This window comes from Ciconia boyciana, chromosome 5, assembly GCF_034638445.1.
Source record: "Ciconia boyciana chromosome 5, ASM3463844v1, whole genome shotgun sequence".
In the NCBI taxonomy this organism is placed as follows: domain Eukaryota; kingdom Metazoa; phylum Chordata; class Aves; order Ciconiiformes; family Ciconiidae; genus Ciconia; species Ciconia boyciana.
The window spans coordinates 57,144,773-57,165,678 of record NC_132938.1 but is presented as its reverse complement, the minus strand read 5'-3'; the positions used below and the strand labels follow the sequence as shown (position 1 = coordinate 57,165,678).

At 39.2% G+C, this 20,906-nt stretch overlaps 2 protein-coding genes across 7 annotated transcripts in view; both read left to right on the top strand.

Annotated features, from left to right (window-relative positions):
- Window positions 1-873: 873 nt before the first annotated feature.
- BDH2 (3-hydroxybutyrate dehydrogenase 2) lies at window positions 874-16,857 on the top strand. Of its 5 annotated transcripts, none has more exons than XM_072862003.1 (10): window positions 874-978; window positions 3,036-3,116; window positions 4,667-4,745; window positions 7,907-8,003; window positions 8,528-8,636; window positions 9,824-9,884; window positions 10,536-10,649; window positions 11,781-11,839; window positions 12,527-12,619; window positions 13,874-16,857. In XM_072862003.1, exons 2-10 carry the CDS (start codon window positions 3,045-3,047, stop codon window positions 13,925-13,927), a joined length of 738 nt encoding a protein of 245 aa, XP_072718104.1. In that variant the 5' UTR covers window positions 874-978; window positions 3,036-3,044; the 3' UTR covers window positions 13,928-16,857. The 5 variants fall into 5 exon arrangements, with proteins under 5 accessions (XP_072718104.1, XP_072718109.1, XP_072718107.1 ...); XM_072862006.1 differs by lacking the exon at window positions 874-978 and adding an exon at window positions 1,199-1,293; XM_072862007.1 differs by lacking the exon at window positions 874-978 and adding an exon at window positions 1,450-1,469.
- A 704-nt stretch (window positions 16,858-17,561) lies between these two features.
- The window catches only part of LOC140651903 (sodium/hydrogen exchanger 9B2-like), a 32,774-nt gene continuing 29,429 nt past the window's right edge, over window positions 17,562-20,906 (top strand). For both annotated transcript variants that reach the window (XR_012042587.1, XM_072862001.1), the window contains exons 1-2: window positions 17,562-17,874; window positions 20,576-20,678. Coding sequence is in view for 1 of the 2 variants with exons in the window: in XM_072862001.1 (XP_072718102.1) it covers window positions 20,586-20,678 (93 nt within the window). In the remaining variant the exon portion in view is untranslated. The remainder of the gene's footprint in view (window positions 17,875-20,575; window positions 20,679-20,906) is intronic.

Here is a 20,906-nt window from a genome sequence, read left to right as displayed (position 1 = left end):
CTAATAAATGAATTAAACTGACTTCTTCCTTCCAGAAGGGGGGAAACTAGGTGTGTATAGAGATTTAGCTCTTGTATATACAATTTCAAGGGGGTTTTTTGTTATTTATTGTTTGCTTGGAACATTTGTAGATTTGGAGATTTTTCTGGTGACTGAGCTGAAAAACAGAAACCTATTGCAACAGGTCCATGTCTGAATTCAGTAGGCAAAAGGTTAGGAACAGAAGGATAAATGCTTTTAGAAAACCTAGTCATTAAAGATTTTGTTTACCAGGGACCCAATTTGGAAAGCCTTAGAAAACTATCATAGTTGAGCAGAAAGACAAGATAATATTACTTAACTTTGTGTATGTGTCCCAGTTTACCCACATAAATGGCTTTCTGAAGAAAATGTACGAAACTGAAATTCAGGCAGGATTCCAAATTCTTTAAGAATGCTATTAGGGTAGCTTTAGGTCTGGTGTGAACTTACAACTAAATTAGTCCTAGAATTTTCCAGTCTGATGATACGAACTCTGCCTTAACAAATGTAAGTTAAACCACTACATTCAAAAAGAAAAGATAAGTTGGTAAATCACCAGTTTAACAAAAAAACCCTAAAAGAACAAAATTTATCATGCAAGTATTGTCTTAGTTTGGAATTTGATAGGTTATATTGCTAAAGAGAGATTGTTTGGGAAAAACATGTTTGTGGCCTTTTTTTGGTGGGATTGATATCCTGTTGATTTCTTGAATTCCTTAGGGAGAATGGACAGCTAATGCTGGCTGATCCTTTTTTGTCCATTCCTGTGCAGGAGAAAATCACACTTAAAATCTTGAGTTTCACTAGATGGCAGCATCTCAATGTTCCAACAGGAAATTACGTTCGTATAGAGAAACTTACCAGTTAGACTACAAATCCCAAAAAGCAGAGCAAAAAAGTATAAAACTTCCTTTTGTACAAAGGTCAGTAAACATACAAGCTGGCTGAGACCTCCTGGTGAGTGACTATATTAATACTTATTTTTAACTGCTTCATAGAATTGATGTGGCAAATGTTCATAAAAACTGATTGTTAGATTGAAAAATTTATTTATAGTGCATTTTGCTTCCAAAGTGTTAAGGTGATTTGAGGAGGTACTTGGACTGATCAGGTTTTTTTCCACTGAAAAGATGTATGTGACAACAAGAATAAGAGCTTCCTCTGCCTTGAGTGAGCACTTTGAGCTCATTGTTGAGATACTCAGGACTTGCTACAATTAATAGAACCTTTCCCAGAATTTTGTGTTTGAGGAGCTGCATTCTGGAAAGCGGGGTATGTTAGAGAGACAGTGCAACGTAGATGTGTGTGTGATCTCATTCTGCCTTGCTATTTTTTACCTGTCAATGCAAAAAGGTTATGCTAAGGCAGGCCTAACCTTATATAGCCTACCATCAGAGGCATCTGAAGAGACATCTCTTTACTAGCCAACATAAAAAGTGATTTTTAAGGTACTGTGCTTTCACCTAATTAGAAAGGTGCATCTCAGTTACTGTTTCCTTAGGAGACTGTTCTTTTGGTTTGTGCTTTGTTTCTGTCTGTGTGTGTGTGTGTCCCCATGTCACAGTTATGGGGGGGAAAACCTGCAGTGAAACATTTCAATGTCTTGAAACATGGTCCGTAACTCAGTCTGACTTTAAATCAAAAGAGATAATGTTTTTCATATTAGAACAGAAAGAATTTTTCAGTTAAACTGCTTCAGAAGAAGTCTGACTTGTTGAATCTGTAACTTTCAGGGAAACATTAGATTTGCTGCAACTTTTGTTGGAAAGTTGCTGAGAAAGCTGCTGAGAAAACAACTTCTAGTCAAAATCAGAGAAATGAATAATCTGGTTTAAAATGGAGGACACTAAATTCGACTCAGTAACCTGAGTCAAGGTAGGGACTTGAGCCTCTCTAGATGATAGCATTGGCTGCTAACCTAAGGGAGATTATGGCATCTTTATCTTCTCAGTGAAGTACTCAGTATGTTGGATTCTTGTATATATTTAAAGACTTGGGGTTCTTAGGATACCTTTCTACACTCATAGCTACATAAACAAATTTTGCTCTATGGGTTATAAAAGTGCAGAAAGTTTTGCTTATTGGGAACCCAGTGGACAAACACCAGATATCGCACTCTGACTGGAATACAGTGACCTTACTTTTTAGGCAGTTCTTTGAAACATTCTATTAGGTAGTTTACTCCTTAAATAAGCAAATATCCTACTGGAAACTTTTGAATCCATAGGAGTGAGAGGATGGCACTTGTTTTTACTTGTTTGTCTGCAACATGCTGTATTTCTTTAAACATAGTGCAGCATTTGAAAGTGTGTGCTTGAGCAGAAGAGAAGAAGGCTACATTTTGCCTTTTGGCTGCTGCACTTTGAGTACGGTGGAACGTCCTAGAGGTTCCCCACTGCTTGCCCCAAGCATCCTCAGTACTTCCCTGAGAGCAAGCAACACCAGAGAGGCGAGACAGGACAGAGCTTCATTCCCCTCCCTGCCCCCGCCTTGTTGGAGCTGGGAATCTGCTGTGCTGGAAGATTCCGAAGACAATTCAGAGCAAACACCAAGGCCAGGGTATTGTGTGGCATTTATTGCAATCTAGGAAGTTGATGAGTTTGTAGTTTGAGAGGAATAGAAGACAGACCTGCTTTCTAAGAACACAATGGACAGTGGAAACACTAGATTACAAACTATTGTACTTCTGTTTCATCTTGACCTTTTTTTTCTGTTTAAGGGAAAATAAAGTCCAGTTTCTGTTATAATAAAGGTTGGCTTTTGAGCTCAAATGCCTTTTGATCTTTTTGAGGTACGTACTTATGAAAAAAAAAAGGCTGAGGCAGTCCCTCCTCAGAACCCTGGATGCCTCGAGGGCCACGCTGCAGCCAAACAGGACAATCTGTGATATGATTTGATGGTAGAGGTACTCTGAATCATGTCTAGTTTTTGGAATGCCTTTGCATCTGATTCGCAGGGAGTGTTGTTGGCTCATCTTTTAGTTAAAGATACTGTGATATCTTCTGTCTGCACAGGTCAGCAGAATGGGTCGGCTTGATGGGAAGATCATACTGCTGTCTGCAGCAGCGCAGGGGATTGGACGAGCAGCTGCTATAGTAAGTTGGAAAATGTTTGTTCTCCTGTACCTAAGATAGGTCTCTAATGCTAGCTTGTCCAACGACACCTGCACCAAACAAGTTCTTGAATTAATAAACAATAGATGAGGCCAGAACTACCCACTGAAAATTTTAGGGAATAATATAGTCACTAGAGTGTATCACACATGCTTTGTGCTGTTTGAATTTCTGAAAATCTTTAGCTCTGAGGGGTGACAATAGGCAAGGATAAGGGCAAGATGTGAGAACAGCTGCAACTGCTTTTCTAACAATGTATGTTTGTACTGTCTGGGCCTTTAATCCAATATCTCTGCTGCTTTGTTCTGGGAGAAGGTAAGGAGGATAGAGGGAATATTTCCTGTTATGAGGCTGGATACTGCAAAGATCCCCTACAGTAAAGCCAAGATGTCTTATCTACATTAACAGCTGATGTAACCAAGTCTACGTGATACTAACAGCACAGCAACAATGTTGTTTACAATAAGCAACTGTGAGAAATCCTTTACAAATTTTGTTTAATTATTGTTAAACAGAATTCAACATATGTATTAACTTTCTGGTTAACTTTTAATTTATTTTGACCTGTTCTTCCCCTGCTACTTCCTTCTTCCATAGCAGAGAGAGAAACTAGTAGAGTTATCTCAGTATCTCCGTAATGTAATCAACAAGCCAGGAAAAGCTCATGTAAGTAGGATTTTTGCCAGACTAGTTAGTTTCTGATATATACAGCTAAGAATGCAGAAAACTGCTGATCTTGGCACTTACATTAAAACGCTCAGTCAGAGGAGTAGGCGATTTTCCTGATGATTTCATTTTGTAAATACCCAAGAAGCCATGGGAAGGCTGGCATGTTAATGCCACTATCCTCTTAAGCTGCACTGGAGACACTGACTTTGAAAATTAGGGGCTACAGTCTGAGATGTCAGAATACTTTTGACATGGAAGTTACTTTGTTAGCATAGCTGTTGATTATCAGTAATCACAATGAGAGCAGGTTTTGAGGGGAGTATAGAGAATGAAGGAATATGTCTGGTTAAGTATCAAAGAAAAGCTGTGCTTCTTCTAATATTGCTCTGTTCCAATGATTTGGATGCAAAGGACTTTCATAAAGTTTATATACCACCATTCCTTTTTTATGACTCATGCCTTTACCTGTCAAATCCCATAACTTCATTTAAACCCAACAATACAGACAATTCTAACCCTACATGTTTGTAATGTGCTTGCTAGTGCACATGCAGCTAAGAGGGGCAATAATAATATCAGTTGTCTTAATGTGGTTACTGTTCTCATACTTTATTTATGGATTCCTTACTTTAAGGAAAAGATCTTAAATCTGTCTTATATCATGTATAGTTACTTAGTGGTCCCCAGAATGTGTGATAATTGATGTCCATTACTTCCTGACATGCCCAGAATGAAAAGTGAGAGATCAGCTGCCTTCAGCCAACTTTTATTTCAAGCCCAAAAGGAAATGAGAAGAAAACATATTTTATTTCTGGTAAGATCTGGAATATCTAAATATAAACTGCTTCTCTTGTATTCTTCAGGCTTTTGCTAAAGAAGGAGCCAAAGTCATTGCTACCGACATCAATGAGTCTAAGCTGCAAGAACTGGAGAAATATCCAGGTAAGTGACCTACAGTAGGCATTAGTTCAGCTCTCGCAAGTTTTGTTGTAGACTGGCTGAAGTATAATTTGAGGATAGGGCAAACTTCAAAAGGCCAGAAAAAATGGAAAATATCCAGACTAATTCTTTAGATGTTGGCATTGCTTTATTCTGTGGTGTGGAATGGCAGAGATTTAGCATGTAAAATACTGCAAATCAGCATATCAGACAGAGTGTTATTCTAGGCATGTAGAATAACTTTGAGTTTCTTGTGTCACAGAAGCAGTTAATTTCTGCTTCCTAGAATGGCACCCATTTCAGTTACCTTTTGAGATCACTAAGCTAATTGTCAAACATATCACTCTAAAAGGCATGGAATGCTTTTCCCTGATCACAAGAACTAACATCCGGCTATACAAAAAGTAGATTTAGTGTCTTGCATTTCCATGGTCCATACTTACTAAGGAATGCATTAGAAGGATTGCTGTCTAGTAGAATTCATATGTCTTCAGAAACTAATTCCACCGACACTAGATAAGCCTATTCTGTTTGTACAAATGCTCAGGCCTGAAGGTTGCTTTCCTACTGATATCACAGGAACATACTTCAAGGAGCAGGTTTTGCATAGCTGTGTTTCTTAATCATAAGTGATGCAAGTGTGGGACACTATATTAAAAAAATATTTTTTCAGCTTTGAAATAAAAAATAAGACTTGGATATGTTTCACAACTGAAAATGCTTCCAACTTAATTTGACAGAAGGAAGTGGATTTAATTAATTCCTATTATAGGTTGATAGTCAAATGTGCAAAAACACTTTTATCTGGCACAGCTTTTAGAGTGAACATCGGTCTCTACTGACTGGAGTTCACCACAAGCAATCCCTTTGTAATTCTTTAGGAACTTTAGGACTTTCCAGGTTCATTCTGAGGGTGGTTAGGAAAGTGTTACATTTTGAACTGTGCATTTTTTTCCCTATGCTAGTGTGTTCACAAGGAAAGAGGTAATTTTCCATATACTCAGAGCCATTTCCATCCTTTTGACATATGATTAGTTAAGCTATAATTCATCAAGGCTTGGTATATTGTGGTCTTTGAATTTTTTCCAGGAGAGGTAATCACCAGTCTGTAGTCTAATTACATTGTTATACACAAATCTCTTCAAAAGTGTCTATATCTTTTAACTAAGGCATATAAAGCCTGTTCATGGACTTGTCAGTTTGGCTTCAAAAGAAACAGGGTTTTATCCATTGCAAATCAAATTCTCCCATAATTTAGACATCACTCAGATGTTTTACAGATAGCTTTACAGTATTTCATTGAATCACGTACGTTGGATGAGATCTTTGGAGACCATTTAGTCCCGCCTGCTGCTCAAAGTGGCTCTGGTTAGAGCAGGCTGCTCAGGGCTGTGTTGAGTGAAGTTCTGAATATCTCCAAGGATGGAATTTCCTCAGCAACCTCTGGAGGCCCTTGTTCCAGTGCGACTGCCCTCGTGGTTTTAAAATAATAATGATATTTTAAAAAAACAAACAAAAAAACACCAAACAACAAAAAATTCCACCAAAACCCAAACACGCCTTATATTCAGTCAGACTTTCCCGAGTTCCAATTTTTCTGTTGTGTTTCATCCTTCCACTGTGTGCCTCTGAGAAGTCTGGCTCCATCTTCTCTACAGTCTCTCAGTAGGTAGTTGTAGACATTTATTAGACTGTGTGTCACTAGTTGCACATGAATAAATTGTAAAAAACTATGTTTTGGGGCACAAGTGTGTTCTGCCCTAGATGTCCCTTCATCCTAGATGCAGGATATGCTGTGACCAGGCTGTGGCAAAAGGGTGATCAGCAGCAAGTCTTAGTGTCCTGGGAGCCCCCACCAAGCGAACTACTGGAGTACACCCTGGATCTTTCTCTTCCACTCATCCAGGTTTTCTCTGGATGAAAAGTTCATGTATTTGAGACGGGGGCACAGCTCAATCTTTACACGCAGTATGGAGTGAGAGTGCAGGCAACATGTATCATGAAGTATGCGTATTCCATAGTAATGATTCAGCCTTGACATGGGTGAGAGAAGCTAGTTGTGTTAGATTACTGGAAGCTACTTAAGTAAAATGAGATAAAATAACATGTAGATTATATCATGTCATATATTACAGCTCATCTGGAAGAGTAGTTCTTTTATTTCGCTCGTTTCACTTCTGGACAGGGGATGGCATGGCTGTGGTTGGCCCTAAAGCAGTTCTGTTACAGGGGCTGTTTCTATGAAAAAGTGTTCGGAAGTGTTGAGCCTGACCCTGTTCTGCAGTAATTATGTTTCTCAGTCTTTCAGAGATAACTTCTCTGAACAAAACAGAAGGTGTTTTGTTTTTGGTTTTTTTATCAGTGGCTTTCTTGAAGGTATGGCACAGCTGGTGCTATAAGGGCTGATAGTGACAGCTGTCAGAAGCTGAAACACACAGAAGCTTATAGTGAAAAGCAACACATTTCCAGCCCTCTTTTGATTATAAACAAATAATTGCAAAAACATAAGCATCATATTTTTAAACTAGCCTTTGTGATAGAAGCCATCAATTTGTTGCACTTCCTCTTCATTTCTGTTATCATGGCTATGACATCATTCCAGGTTATGTAAGTTATTGGCTTATGCAAAATCACTTTTTCTCATTTAATTAAATGGTATAAAGTTGATTCATCATATCCTCAACTACACGTGGATAGATGACATGTTATATGATTGTGAGTATGTGACACGTGTAACTAGTTTCAAGTAATTATTGTTCTGTAATAGTGGGCATGAAAGCTTGTTATGATTATACAGGCTCTGTAATTTTTCAGTTTGAGAGCCCAGTGGAATTCAAATTTATTGGAAATGTTTTTATGGTAAATGACACTAGCTCATCTGCTTGTGTGATGCTGTACAACAATCTAATCAGTTGATCTCTTTTTAATTCCCTTCTGAAATTTGAAATAGCATGCCATGCTGTCCATTGCTGTCCTGATTTAACTAATTTAGTCATTAAGTGTAGCTCTCGCTCAGTGAGTCTCCATGTGGTGGTGAACCACTGAGAGGGGACTGTTCCTGGCAAGCCAATGACTTGAATCGTAGATGCAGTCCTCAGCACTTCAAAAAAATAAACTGCTGATCCTTAGCCAAATACACTGAAACGAATACCATGTTTTTCTAGGCATTCAAATATGGGTTCTGGATGTCACCAAAAAGGAGCAGATAGAAAATCTGGCCAAGGAGATTGAAAGGATTGATGTCCTCTGCAACATTGCAGGGTAAGCAGCTTTTATTTGATCCTATTTCTTTTCCCAGTTTTCCCCGTTCTCCAGAAGTAGTTTCTTTTATTTAAATGCATTTTATTTCTTTTGTTTTAAAGCATTTTATATCTTTAATATAAATGTTCATGTGTTTTCATCAACACTGAACTTTTTGTGCCTAGCTGTGTTACCCAGGCCAAGATAGAATGGCTCTGGAATTTGTTATGTTTTCCCCACTCTATGGGTGCCCTATACTGATGGCTTTGGCCCTCCTGGCACAACAGTGAGCCAAGTCGATGGTCTGCCAGTGCACCAGCTTTTTAAATTTCCCTATTACCAACATGTCTTTGCACATATCAGACCTGTCTTGTTTCCCTGATACTCATCAGAAGAATATACTGTTGCTCGCTTCCTTCAAAAGAGCTCTTGTCCTTCCTTTTAGAGGGTTAGCTATTACAAAATAGCAATGGAAAAATATGCATAAAAAGTCATAGAAATGTAAAACACAGACAGTAATCCGCTTCTTATTGCACTTATTCTAGGTTTGTTCATCATGGAACCATTCTGGAGTGTGAGGAGCAAGACTGGAACTTCACTATGAACCTCAATGTTCGTAGCATGTACCTAATGATCAAGACGTTCCTTCCTAAGGTAAGGCTTGGTTGCCCATGATTTTTAGTGTCTGCTGCATTGTGTTTAAAGTGTGAGAGGTCTAAGTTGTTGCCACTGTGACAGCTTGGGGTTTGAGATAAATAGGCAAGTATGCAGCTTTGTATAGGAGAGGCCCTTAAACTGTAGCAATCCTACTCTAAAACAGTCTCTGCGTTGTGTAATCCTTCAGGTAGACAACCTATCTAAAGTATATGGTAGAGAAGATTAATTCAGGGGTTTTGCCCTGTGTAGTTTGTAACTAAAATCCTTCAAATGCAGAGCAGTGAGGGAGCCATTGCAATACAGTACTACTATATTATACTATAGCACACAGCTGCACAATACCACTGCTACAAAATATTTATAAAATACGTATACTAATATGAATTTTATGCAAGTCTGGAAACTATCTCATGAAGCAATTCAGTACCACTGATGGATATATCAGAACAACAATCCAATTAGACAGTCTAGCAGCTTGAGGACACTTGTTGCGTTTGGTGTAGTAACTAGGTGCAGGACTACAAAAGTTTGTGGACTGAATAAGGTGCATTGCTGTAAATGCAAAGGCCAGAAGTGGAAGCTCTGACTGCAACTGGATGATGACTACTCTTTTCAGTGTTGTTCCAGTCCTTTTTGTTTGGTTGGGTTTTGGTTTGGTGGTTTTTTGTTTGGTTGGTTTTTTTTTAGCTGATCTTCATTTTCAAAGGTTCTTTATAACAACTTCAAGCATCTCAGGTTTTGAGATGCCTAAAAAGGTTATAACTTAAAGAAGTTTAGCTACAATTCAAAGATGCTAGAGAGTTGTGTTTTAGTCTTCTCCAAAGCAATGGAGAAGTAAATTAGTGCATTGGTAGATGGCATGAGCAGATGTCTATGTAGGGTAGCTTACTGTGGTGACAAGAAGGCAATGATTCAGAGGTGGCTATCTGGGAAAAAAATCCTTTCCTGTCATAGTCTTCACCCCTGAGATGACTTAGGAGCACGTAGTGAGAATTTCAGATTCTGCTTTACTACTTCAGTCAATAGATCAAAAAGAGATAAGCACCTATTCATGCCAATTAAGCTTTGTTACACTGCATATCAATTGCATGTAGAGCTGTTCTGCAGCTGGTTATGGGCTATTTTGCTGGATCTGCAGATGACAAAACAGTTTGCATTTGAATGATGTAAGTATTCTTTTGCAGATGCTTAAACAGAAATCTGGAAATATTATAAATATGTCTTCTGTGGCATCCAGCATTAAAGGTCAGTAGCTTGCTAGAGAGTTCCTTATATAAATCTTTAAAATGATGGGAATCCAAAATAAATATTGTATGACTTTGAATTTAGAGGACACTGCCAATCCTGTGGAGAGATGCAATTAAAAAAAAAGTGAACATGTCAAATCGTACATACACGCAAGGACAGAAATGGGGAATTACAGAAACACTGCCTTTGAGCTTTTGAATCTGTCCTGAATGTTTTGTAGCATCCTTTTCACCAGTTTGTATTATCTGAAAAGGAATTACTTTCAATCATATCTTACTACATATGTTCTTCAGAGAAACAATGAAGAAATGATGGTTGCCTAAGCACTATAGCTATGCTTCCCAAGGAAACCTGCTGGTGCCTAACAGATGGGTCTCTGCTGTTCCTAAATCTTTGTTTGCTTTGTTAACTTTTCTAGACTACTCACCAAACTTATACTATTGAAAGATTGTGTGCTTTGCTCTGGTGTATGCCTGAGTAGAATTCTGACTGTCGGCATTCTATTTAGCCTGCCCTTATGGAAAGACTACAGGTGCTACAGGAAATGCTGGAGTCCCGAAGCAGATGCATATTGAACAAACTCTTTTTTTTCCTTTTTTTTTTTTTTAAATACGCTTCTATGCTGCCTTCACGCTGACCTTCTGTTAGGAGTTGTGAACAGATGTGTGTATAGTACTTCAAAGGCAGCAGTTATTGGTCTAACAAAGTCTGTGGCTGCTGATTTCATTGAACAAGGCATCAGATGCAACTGCATATGTCCTGGTAAGTATTCTTACATTATTTTGTAAACTAAGAGCAGGTGCTAGAAGGCCTGATTTAGTTTGATATTATTAAAAAAGAATAGACTTGCAAGTGGCAACTAAAGTTACCAGCACTCAAAAAGAACAGGACATGCTTGAAACACTTCTGAGATTTAAAATAGAAAAGTTGTTACTTTTATAGTAAAGCTGTATGTTTAGCCCAGTAATCCAGCACATGCACATTATACATGGTTTACACAGTATTTGGATGTTTATTTTCAAAGACATAGGCTGAAAGTTAGAAGCAGATAAGGCCTAGCTAACAGGCTAGCCATTGTTTAGCCATGTGAAAAGTATTGAATTTGATTCTCAAAAGTCTTGCCTTTTATTGAAATTGAGTCCTATGCTATGTTGATAGTTTTGCAGTCTTTCTTCTTGTCATGGTTTAACCCCAGCTGCCAACTAAGCCCCACGCAGCCGCTCGCTCAGTCCCCCTCAGTGGGATGGGGGAGAGAATGGGAAGAGTAAAAGTGAGAAAACTCGTGGGTTGAGATAAAGACAGTTTAATAGGGAAAGCAAAAGCTGTGCATGCAAGCAAAGCAAGAAATTCATTCGCTCCTTCCCATGGGCAGGCAGGTGTTCAGCCATCTCCAGGAAAGCAGGGCTCCATCATGCGTAACAGTTACTCGGGAAGACAAACGCCATCACTCCAAACTTCCCCCCGTTTCTCCTTCTTCCCCCAGCTTTATATGCTGAGCATGGCATCGTACGGTGTGGAATAGCCCTTTGGCCAGTGGGGGTCAGCTGTCCCAGCCGTGTCCCCTCCCAGCTTCTTGTGCCCCCCCAGCCTCCTCGCTGGTGGGGTGGGGTGAGGAGCAGAAAAGGCCTTGACTCTGTGTGAGCCCTGCTCAGCAGTAACTAAAACACCCCTGTGTTATCAGCACTGTTTCCAGCACAAATCCAAAACATAGCCCCGTACTAGCTACTAGGAAGAAAATTAACTCTATCCCAGCCAAAAGCAGCACACTCCTGAATCATATTATGAAGTTACACATAAGTGTTAAGACGTACAAATAGAACCAGTGAACTGCATTTTTTTGTCATGATTGTTGGTGCAGTTGATTTCTAACACTGAATTTAAAATTTTGCTTAGGAACTGTTGACACACCATCTTTACAGGAAAGAATCCAAGCCCGGCCTAACCCAGAACAGGTAAGAAAGCAATTTATTAGTTCGATCATGTGCATACATATATTTAACTCCCTTAAAAAAAAAAAAAGGGCATTTCTGCCCATATTCAAGAATGTCCCCTATTTCAGACTACCAATAATAACATAACAGTAGTCTCCTTTGATAGTCTGGTCAGTTTGTACTCAAGACAGAAGTCTTAAAATGCCTCAGAAGGATGCTATTGCTTAGTGAATACAGAAGGTCTGTCATCTATGGAAGTATTTGCAACCATTGATTACAGTATCTAGCGCAAATGTAGAAGGCATTTTCTACTGTGGCATGTGGCAGCCACAAACTAGTGCAAAACCGTGTTAGAAAGGGCCTTCTGGCCTATGCATTTCAAAATTATTTGAATCCTTAACCATACTGATTAGATAACTGTGAGCCCTCATTTGAAGGGCTTGGGAATATCTATCACCAAAGGAAGAAGGACTTATGTTGGCTTTATTCTGGAACCAGAGATTTAGGTCTAGTCTCCTACTATTTTTCAACCTGAAATTCTTACCACTGTTAATCTTCCAATTTCTTTTTCTAGCATAAATTCCCTACTCAGTGTGCTAAAGGAAGTTATGATTTATGGCCTATTTCCAGTATTGCTTTGTACATGTCAGACTAACTGGATTAAAATAATTGTTTTATTTTTTTAATACACCAAATGCTCTTATCTAGGCATTGAAAGACTTTCTAGCCAGACAGAAGACTGGTAGGATGGCTACTGCTGAAGAAGTGGCCCATCTCTTTGTGTACTTGGCCTCTGATGAAGTAAGTATGGAACAATAAAATTTCCTGTCACAGAATCCCATGCTACTTTGCTGCATCACAATAGAGAGAATTTGTTTTAGGAGGATATATATTGTCTTTGAGCTGGTTTGTTACAAAAATAAAAAGCTGACGATCTTTTACTGAGTTCAACCTATGATACAAAAAGTTCTCTGAACGTTGACAGTAATTGTTAAGGCATTAAGTATTTGGTACCATAGCCTGGTCGTTTCATGTCACCTGAGCAAATTGACTGACACCTGTTCATCCTGAATGATAGGAGAAATGGACTTCTCTGCTTTTCCAAGCTTGCACCAAGGCTAGATTATGTTTTAAGGAGGTAAAATTAGTAGTCATCACCTACCTTCACTATTCAAGAGCAAATATTTGTACAGAACTGCTGGAGGCTTTATCCAAAAGGGCTAATGCTCAGAGTAAATCTGCCCTTTCAGCATAAGGAAAATAATAGACCCACTGAGGTCGTTATAGACCAAACTCTTAATGACCACTGCAGTACCACCAACACTAATGAGCACACAATGAGGTGATTTCAGATGCCATAAATTTACTATGAATCTAAAATTGGACTAGATTCCTCTGGACTTGTCCAGCAGTCCTACTGAGCATAACAGAATACTTTAATGGAATTAATTCTGTCTTAATGTTGCTATCTACCAGTAATCTGTTTCTCGTTTTCATCTTAGTGTTAGTGTTTCTGTAAAGCTACTAATTTTTTCCAGTCTAGTCATAGGGTTTTCAACCATGTGTAGACAGAATTCCAGTTTTCCAATATATTCCAGTGTGCTTCAGTACTGGCATACAGAGAAGAATGTCAACAGCTCAGTTGCTTACCTCACTTTTCTGCACCATCTAAATTTTCAGTTAGGTCCCCTTATAATTATGAGCTGACCTGGTCGGATTCTGCTCAGCTGAACAGAGCTAATAACATCATAGTGTGAGGTATTACTCCTGCAAGTGAGATAACTGAAGTCTAGCTTATGTGAATTTGTACACTCAGGATGCATTCTCACCTTAATGCCTCTAATAATACTTTTACTACACTCCCCTGAGTTAGCTGAAAGGCTTCCATTTCTAAGGTTTTTTTATATTCTATTTATAGAGATACTTTTGTAAAACAAAAAAAGTGTTTGTGTATGAAAAGAAAGCAATTTTTTGAATTTAAAGAAAAAGTGTTTTCCTGTACTTAATAGCCATGAAAAATTAGTTAAATTATTTTTACTTTTTATGTAATTTCAGTCTTCCTACGTGACTGGTAATGAACTAATCATCGATGGAGGATGGAGCTTGTGATTGACCCTACCTGCAAATGGAAATTCATACTATGAAAGGCAAAAAATGAGGATCATGTTTCTCAGTTAAGATAGCTTGTAAAGATTCACATCACTCATACGATGTCTTTCAAACCAAATTTGGTGCATTTTTACTTCTATGTGATCTCTTTATAGATTGATCTTACTCATTCACTTTTCCCTAAATAGTGAAACACTGGAGTAAAACATACTTCATGTGGTCTCATTTCGTGGTAACTCCAAAAACGTGAAAGAATAGCAACTTAACACTTAAGATTTCAGAGGGCAAAGAATATTATTTAAGGTACAAAATCTGAGTTGTGTTTTAAGCAAATCTGAGTGAAAGGAATTAAATACTACCTTTATTCTCATCCTGCAAAGTATTTGGAAGTTAAATATTCACCATTAGATTTCCTACTAGCATTGACAGACTATCTAAGAGAAAATGGAGCAACTAGTATTAAATCAGCCAAATGGATCCTGAACTAAGTGTGGTTTAAACAGAAGAAAGCAGAAATAATAGCAAATTTGAAGACTTGAAAGTTTGAATCATTTTGTTACTGGTAATGGATGTTTCTATATTAGAGAACATACCAGTTGCGAATTGTACTTTAAAGCACATTCTGCTTTGCAAATGACAAAGTAAGTTCTTTCTGCTCTGTAGTATCATTAGCAAAATGTTTCAGAACTGTAATAGCTGTAGAAAACCAGTCCGAATTGTTGAAAAAAATGTCCTGAGCCTAACAACACTTACAGATCCAAAGTGAGCAGTGCAAGACAGTCAAACACACTGTAGATATGCAGTGTATGGGCACATGAAACTTCCTGCACATATAGTAAGGAGTCAGCATACATGCACAGCTGGTTTGTGCAACTGCAATGTCCATTTTCCAGATCCTGAGCAAATTAGGCTGGGAAAAAAGTAGATCATAGCACAAAGGCAGGGCAACAGATAACCATTAGAAGCAGTAGGATTGGCCACTTGGTGGAGTTTGGGACTTTTTTGTTTAAGCACATAACGATTATAGACACAGTCTTCATGAAACAGAAATGATGGAGAGAAGCCTGCTCTAATGGTTGTTAAGACTAAAGCTTATAGCATGTAGAGAGCATACAGAATCACATGTACTTTTATAATCGGTTAGAAAATGAGTACATTAACTAGTATGAAAGAGGTCCTAGTGTGAGAAATAGAGGCCAGAACTGTTTGTTTAATGGTATAGATCACTCCTAAAATGGTCTTGGAAGTATCATTACTATCTTTTTTTTTTTTTCCCCTTCCACATACAGAAACTGTTATGGAAGGACATCACTCTGGTAGGCACGGATGTGGGTATATGTGGAAGGAAGTCTTCTTAAATACACAGGTGGATCTTCATGAATACGCTTGACTTCTGACACACAGGCAAAAGGAGTGGATTTTACCACTCTAGATAGAGCCAATATATTCCTCTTCAAAAGGATGTACTAATATTGGACACATATTGTCAAATCTGTATGCTAGGTGCTGGGCTTTAGTATTTTATTGCCCAGTTCTCAAATACCAATTCAGTTCATGCTGAAACACAAAGCTAAGTTTCTCTGAAAAAGGCTATTTCTACAAGAGTTTGTGTTGATGTTTTTATTGTGATAGCACATGGTAGCTTTGATTTATGAATTGGAAACCTATTATCATAAAGTATCATACTCTGGAAAAAAACCATAGATCCTGACCCAGACATCTCAGGCAATGAATAACCTGAATTCCGGAACTATTTGTTTTGCTAACACACTGTCAAATTTGACATGAATGACATGGGCTGACTGCCTATAAATGTGGTTACCTTAAACTGCACACAGCTCCATTTATCTAGTTTGTGAATGAAGCTCTATGCAATTTCATATACATTCATATATATTAAATACATATATATGTGGGGGGAAGAAGTAAAGAATAAATGCTACTGAGTATGACTGATCAGTAATCAGAAAGCACAGGGGAAAATGTACAATATTTTGTTCATGTTTCTGTAACAACAACTGCCCTGTCTTTAAAATTATTGCTTAAGCTTTTCAATATTAGCTGAAGCATTAATAGAAATTATTTGATTTCAAAGAGAATGGAACATTTCTAGTTAAAATCAGGCTTCTTATTTGTAAAAGTTACATTTACTTACAATTTTAAAATGAGAAAGTATTGTGGATGTTGGCTTCCTCAGGCTCACTATGGGTTTAACTTTGACCTTTACTCATGGTTGGAGCATTCTGATTTTGTGTAGTTTGTTTATGGGGTTTTGAGTATCTAGTATTTCAAGAAAGTGATGCTGACAGCCAAGGAGGATCAAGTTGAGGCAGAAATCCAAAGTTATCCAAAACTGCTCCACCAATGTTCACTGACGTAAATTCGCATGTTAGAAGTCCAGGCTGGCAGAATACTGTTTCAATGCTTTCAGAGTTTAATATGAAGGCCAAAGTCCTTCCTCTGTAATAGGTGTAGAAGGCTTACCGTGACAAGAGAACCTCCCCACTGTAGTAACATGGGAAACTTGCACTGTGTATTCTGAAAATATAATTAAGAATCTGAGAGAAAATTCATTATACATATTGCATATTGAACTTTATAAGTTAGCATTTCTAAGCTCACTGGTGATTGTAATGTACAGATACTACTCAAATGGGTTTTTGTCAAAGCATTCTTGCAAGAAAGAGATACCATCTGCTTTTTACATTGCACTAAAAGCAAAGAGATACGGATTTTTTAGTGGTAGTCCAGGAAGCTGGTGGACCAAAAAAACCCAAACCAAGACAAACAAAAAAAACCAGCGGAGATTCCTGTCTTTTGCCTTATTAGCAATGTTTTTCATGGATGTGTTGACAGCTACAACTCTGAAATGTGTTATAATGCCTAAGGGTTTTCCAGCAGACTTGCTGGAATTATTAAAGGAGAATGCTTCTTAATGCTCTTGTGACCTCTTAATTCCCTGGTCTGTTTTTATGGAACTGGGTAGTTCTGTTTCTTTTCCTTCCACTCCAGTGATAATATGAAGAGGAGTGTTTTGACTTCTCAGATTCTAGGTCAAAATTTTCTCTTGTGGGGGAGGGAGAAGGAGACTTCCCTGATTCAGAGTCCTTCTGGAAAATTTAATGTGATCAAAAACCAGTGCTTTTTCCCCTCAGACTGGTAGGCAGCTTAATTCTGTGTAATGCTATTAGAAGCAAAGTAGCAACATGTGGCATCTGAATCTGCTTTCACTTGCACCCAGTGTAGCTTGCACAATGAGGTTGAGGGAGAAGGTCTGTCTCATTCCCTTACCGTGCACTTACAGATGAGGTGGACACACCTGATTCTTCTTTAAGAAGTAGAAATGTCTTGGTGAGAACACCACAACTATGCAAATTATTTTTTTTTATTCTCCTGCCTGCCCCGATGCATTTCTTCTGCATGCATCCAGAGCAGAATCAGCTAGAGATCCTTACCTTTTCTTCGCACCTAACCTTCAACTGCGGTGCTGCAGTCGGCGTTAAGAGGACAGTGTGCAGCTTCCCCATGTCCCTGCCCGCGGCCACGGGAAGGGCGGTGTAGCAAGCAACCCTTTTAACGCGTACAGGTTCCAATGAAGTGACACGGGCAGTGGAGGGCTGGCTGCGAGGGACACACCAATCGACTTCCTCCTCATCTCTCGTCCTCCTCCTCCCAGTGCCAGGAGATGGGGAGACATCCGAGAAGCCCTTTCGGTCCTCCCAAGCCCCCGAGTGAGGGGTTTGCTGCTGGTCTGGTGAAGCTGTGGCCTCGGAGGAGGGACTGTGCCACCCGCAGCAAGGGCAGGGGAGGCGGAGCCAGAGCTGGCACAGAGCCGCGGCTCCTTGCCGGCACGGGTGTCCCGGCCACATCTCCGTGCCGGGGGACCAGCCCTGCCAGAGAGGCTGCCCAGGAGCGGCTCCGTCTCTCTGATCCCTGCCATTCCCCGGGTAAGTTTTGCCTCCCTGCCTCGTTGCGTCTCCATCCCTTGGGGCTGGAGGCGGCAGGAGAGGCACGGTGGGGGCTGCAAGCGGGCTTTGCGGCAGGAAGCTGCTGGGGGAGGCGGGGAGGGAGGTTGCATCAGGCTTTACTTACGTCTTTTTGTAGATGATGATGCGTGGTTTGGGCTGTCTCTTTTAAAAAAAAAAAATATTCGGAATGTTAGTCGCTCTGGCGGTGGTTGTGGTACTTTATTTGTAGTCCTTTCTGTACTGTGTGTGCGCAAAGCAGAGCCGGGGCAATAGAGCTAAGACTACAGGCATGCACATGCTGCCCCTGTCAGTCATCTCTGCAGTTCAGCCCTCCCTCTTTCCTCCTCCCTGCCAATTAAAATCAAGTAAAATGAGAGGCTCTAATAAAAACCTATAATAAAAACCTTTCTTGTTTCAAAGTAAGGAAAGTATATTTTGCAGGGAGGTACTGAAATGTCTGTTGCTGGCTGGCTTCCATGGCACAGGCCTTAACCCTGTGGTACGAATTCTGCTCCATGATTGCTCAGTCGCTGGTTTTGTTTGTATAGGGGGTGAAGGTTAAAAAATAAAACAAACCCACAAAAAAACCCCCACAACAAAACCAAACCAAACAAAAACCACGAACCCCAAAAAATCCCACCCTGGTATAAACTAACTGCTCGCTTTGGTCTCGTTAATGCAACTGGCCATTGTTTGAAAGTAACAGTACCAAGAACCTGACAGCGTAAAGACCTGTCACAAAACAGATAAGGACAGCACATCTGCTATCAGACTCCTCCTCCACGCCTTGAAACCATTCCTGCTAAGCAGAACATCCACTCCCCTTGCTTAGTCAATCTCTTCTTTCCTATACACTACTGTCAACAACGCACTCGGGAGCTGAAGCTGTTGTGAGGTGGACTTGGGTTTTTCAGAAGTATTAACATATTTTGCGTCAACAGCTACATGACCCCAAGAACGGGGATGTTGCCCATGCAAAGCTGAATGGAGAGCAAGATCTTTCTGTCCCTTACTGACACGCACCCCTTTTGGGATTACAAATAAAGTACATATACCCTGGGGAAGTGGCTGGTGAAGGGAAGGAGGGAGGTACTGGTAGGTTGCTGATACTTTCTATTCCAGTTAGTAGACTGGCATTTGTGGATTCCCAGCCCCAGTGAAAAGATGAACAATCCTGTGACAAAAACCAAAAGTATAACTTATTTCATTAAAAAAAACCTTTGAGACCACAACTATTTGGCTCCACAAGTAGTAATTAAAGATACAGAAAAGTACTGGAATTTGAGTAAATTAACGCTTAACATTTAAAAAGGAAACAAAGCAAGACTATTACCTTAGAACACATTGAAAGTGTTTGGCTATGGCTCTGTATTCTTCCTCTATGCCTTTGCCATGTCACGAGCCAGTTTCATATCAGAACAGATCAAACAAAACCACCCAGATGTTACAATAGCCCCTGTCTTTGTTCATGTCATCAATCAATTCATTCATTTTGTTCCCAAATATCAAACATATTATAGACTGAAGGTTTGATAAGTGTGAGAATCGGCTCCCTGACTTGCTTCCAGCAATTTAGCAAGGAGGGAATTTCTTGGCTCAAAAGTTCTGGCTCAGCTTGAGTGGTGTTTTATATGGCCAGAGCAATGTAAAAGACTTCAAGAAAATGCTGTTAGCACTGAAATGGGGGTGGAGAATATATGCACACCTTTGCTGTAACAGAGAAGAACACTAGCAAATCTTATCTTCAGATATGTGCATGCGACTCTTGCTGACTCAGACTTGTGAAACAACAGTAAATATTTGCACAAAAAAAGTTCTGACATACAGAACAGTACAGTGCCATATCTCTTGTTAGCATCTATGGGATAAGAAGTGGACCAGTTAGACTGAGTAAAGACAACGACAATTACCCACAAGCAACTTGGACCTTATTTCCCACTCTAAGAAGTATTTCCATGGGCTATAAGCAGTAAAAAAGAGCCATGTTTTATCAGCCTCAGCTGAATATAGAGTGCAAGTTGTGCATAGTCCTGATCTTCATTCAAACAGGCATCTTCTGTTTCTTAGATATTCAGTCAATGTGTTTGTCAATAGTGACGTCTAACAGAACCATATTCTTGAAAATTCCCCTGAAAATCAATGTGGATCTGGTCAGGTTTAAGTTAGGAGAAAAAGTGTCCCCTTGTATGTATGCTTTAGAAACTGTAGTTGTTGTTCTTAGCTTTATGAAGTAAAGCTAAGCATGGTCGCTTGCACTGCCATGCACAGAGGCCCTGTGACCCTTTCAGAATTAATGGTCCTGGTAAGTGGTGTTGACAGCAAATAACCTTTATCTTGTGCTGATAGGAGGCACAAATAGATATAGACATAAATATATATATATTTCACCATACTTTTAAGGAGGAAATAACAGGTTAGCACAGATCGCAGTGATTCGAAGACTTAGATATTTTAATTTTTTTAGTGCTTGACTTTGTAAGCTTAATACTGTTCTTCTGTTAGTTTCTGTCTTTTGTACAGCATACACAGGCATGCAAAACCTATTTGCTTCCAAACTGGGCTGTGAGAGTTTTTTCACCTGATCTATGGGGAGGGAAACAACATCACTGAGAAGTCTTGCATCAGGAAAATAATATTATTTGTTTCTCTCTAACTTTTCTACTTTTATTGCTTTCTTTAGGTTTGCAACAATGGTAAAGGAGGATATTGTAAATGACAATGAAGATTCTGAGCTATCAGTATGTGAGAGAAATGGCATGATTCCCATGCATGAGAAAAGCGAGGTAATTAATTAGGATCTCAAAGTACAGTTTTAGGCAGAGGAACCCTCCTTTTCCATTCCTTTTTATTCCTACATCTGTTAAAATCCCTGCACCTGAAGGGAATACAAAGAGAAATCTCTTCAGTGGGAATTTCTTACAACTAACAAATGTTCAGTTTTTAAAAGTCTGTGGTATGTTGGATTGCTGGAAATCAGTGGTTGCAATTTCAGCTTGAAGAGGAAAATGCAT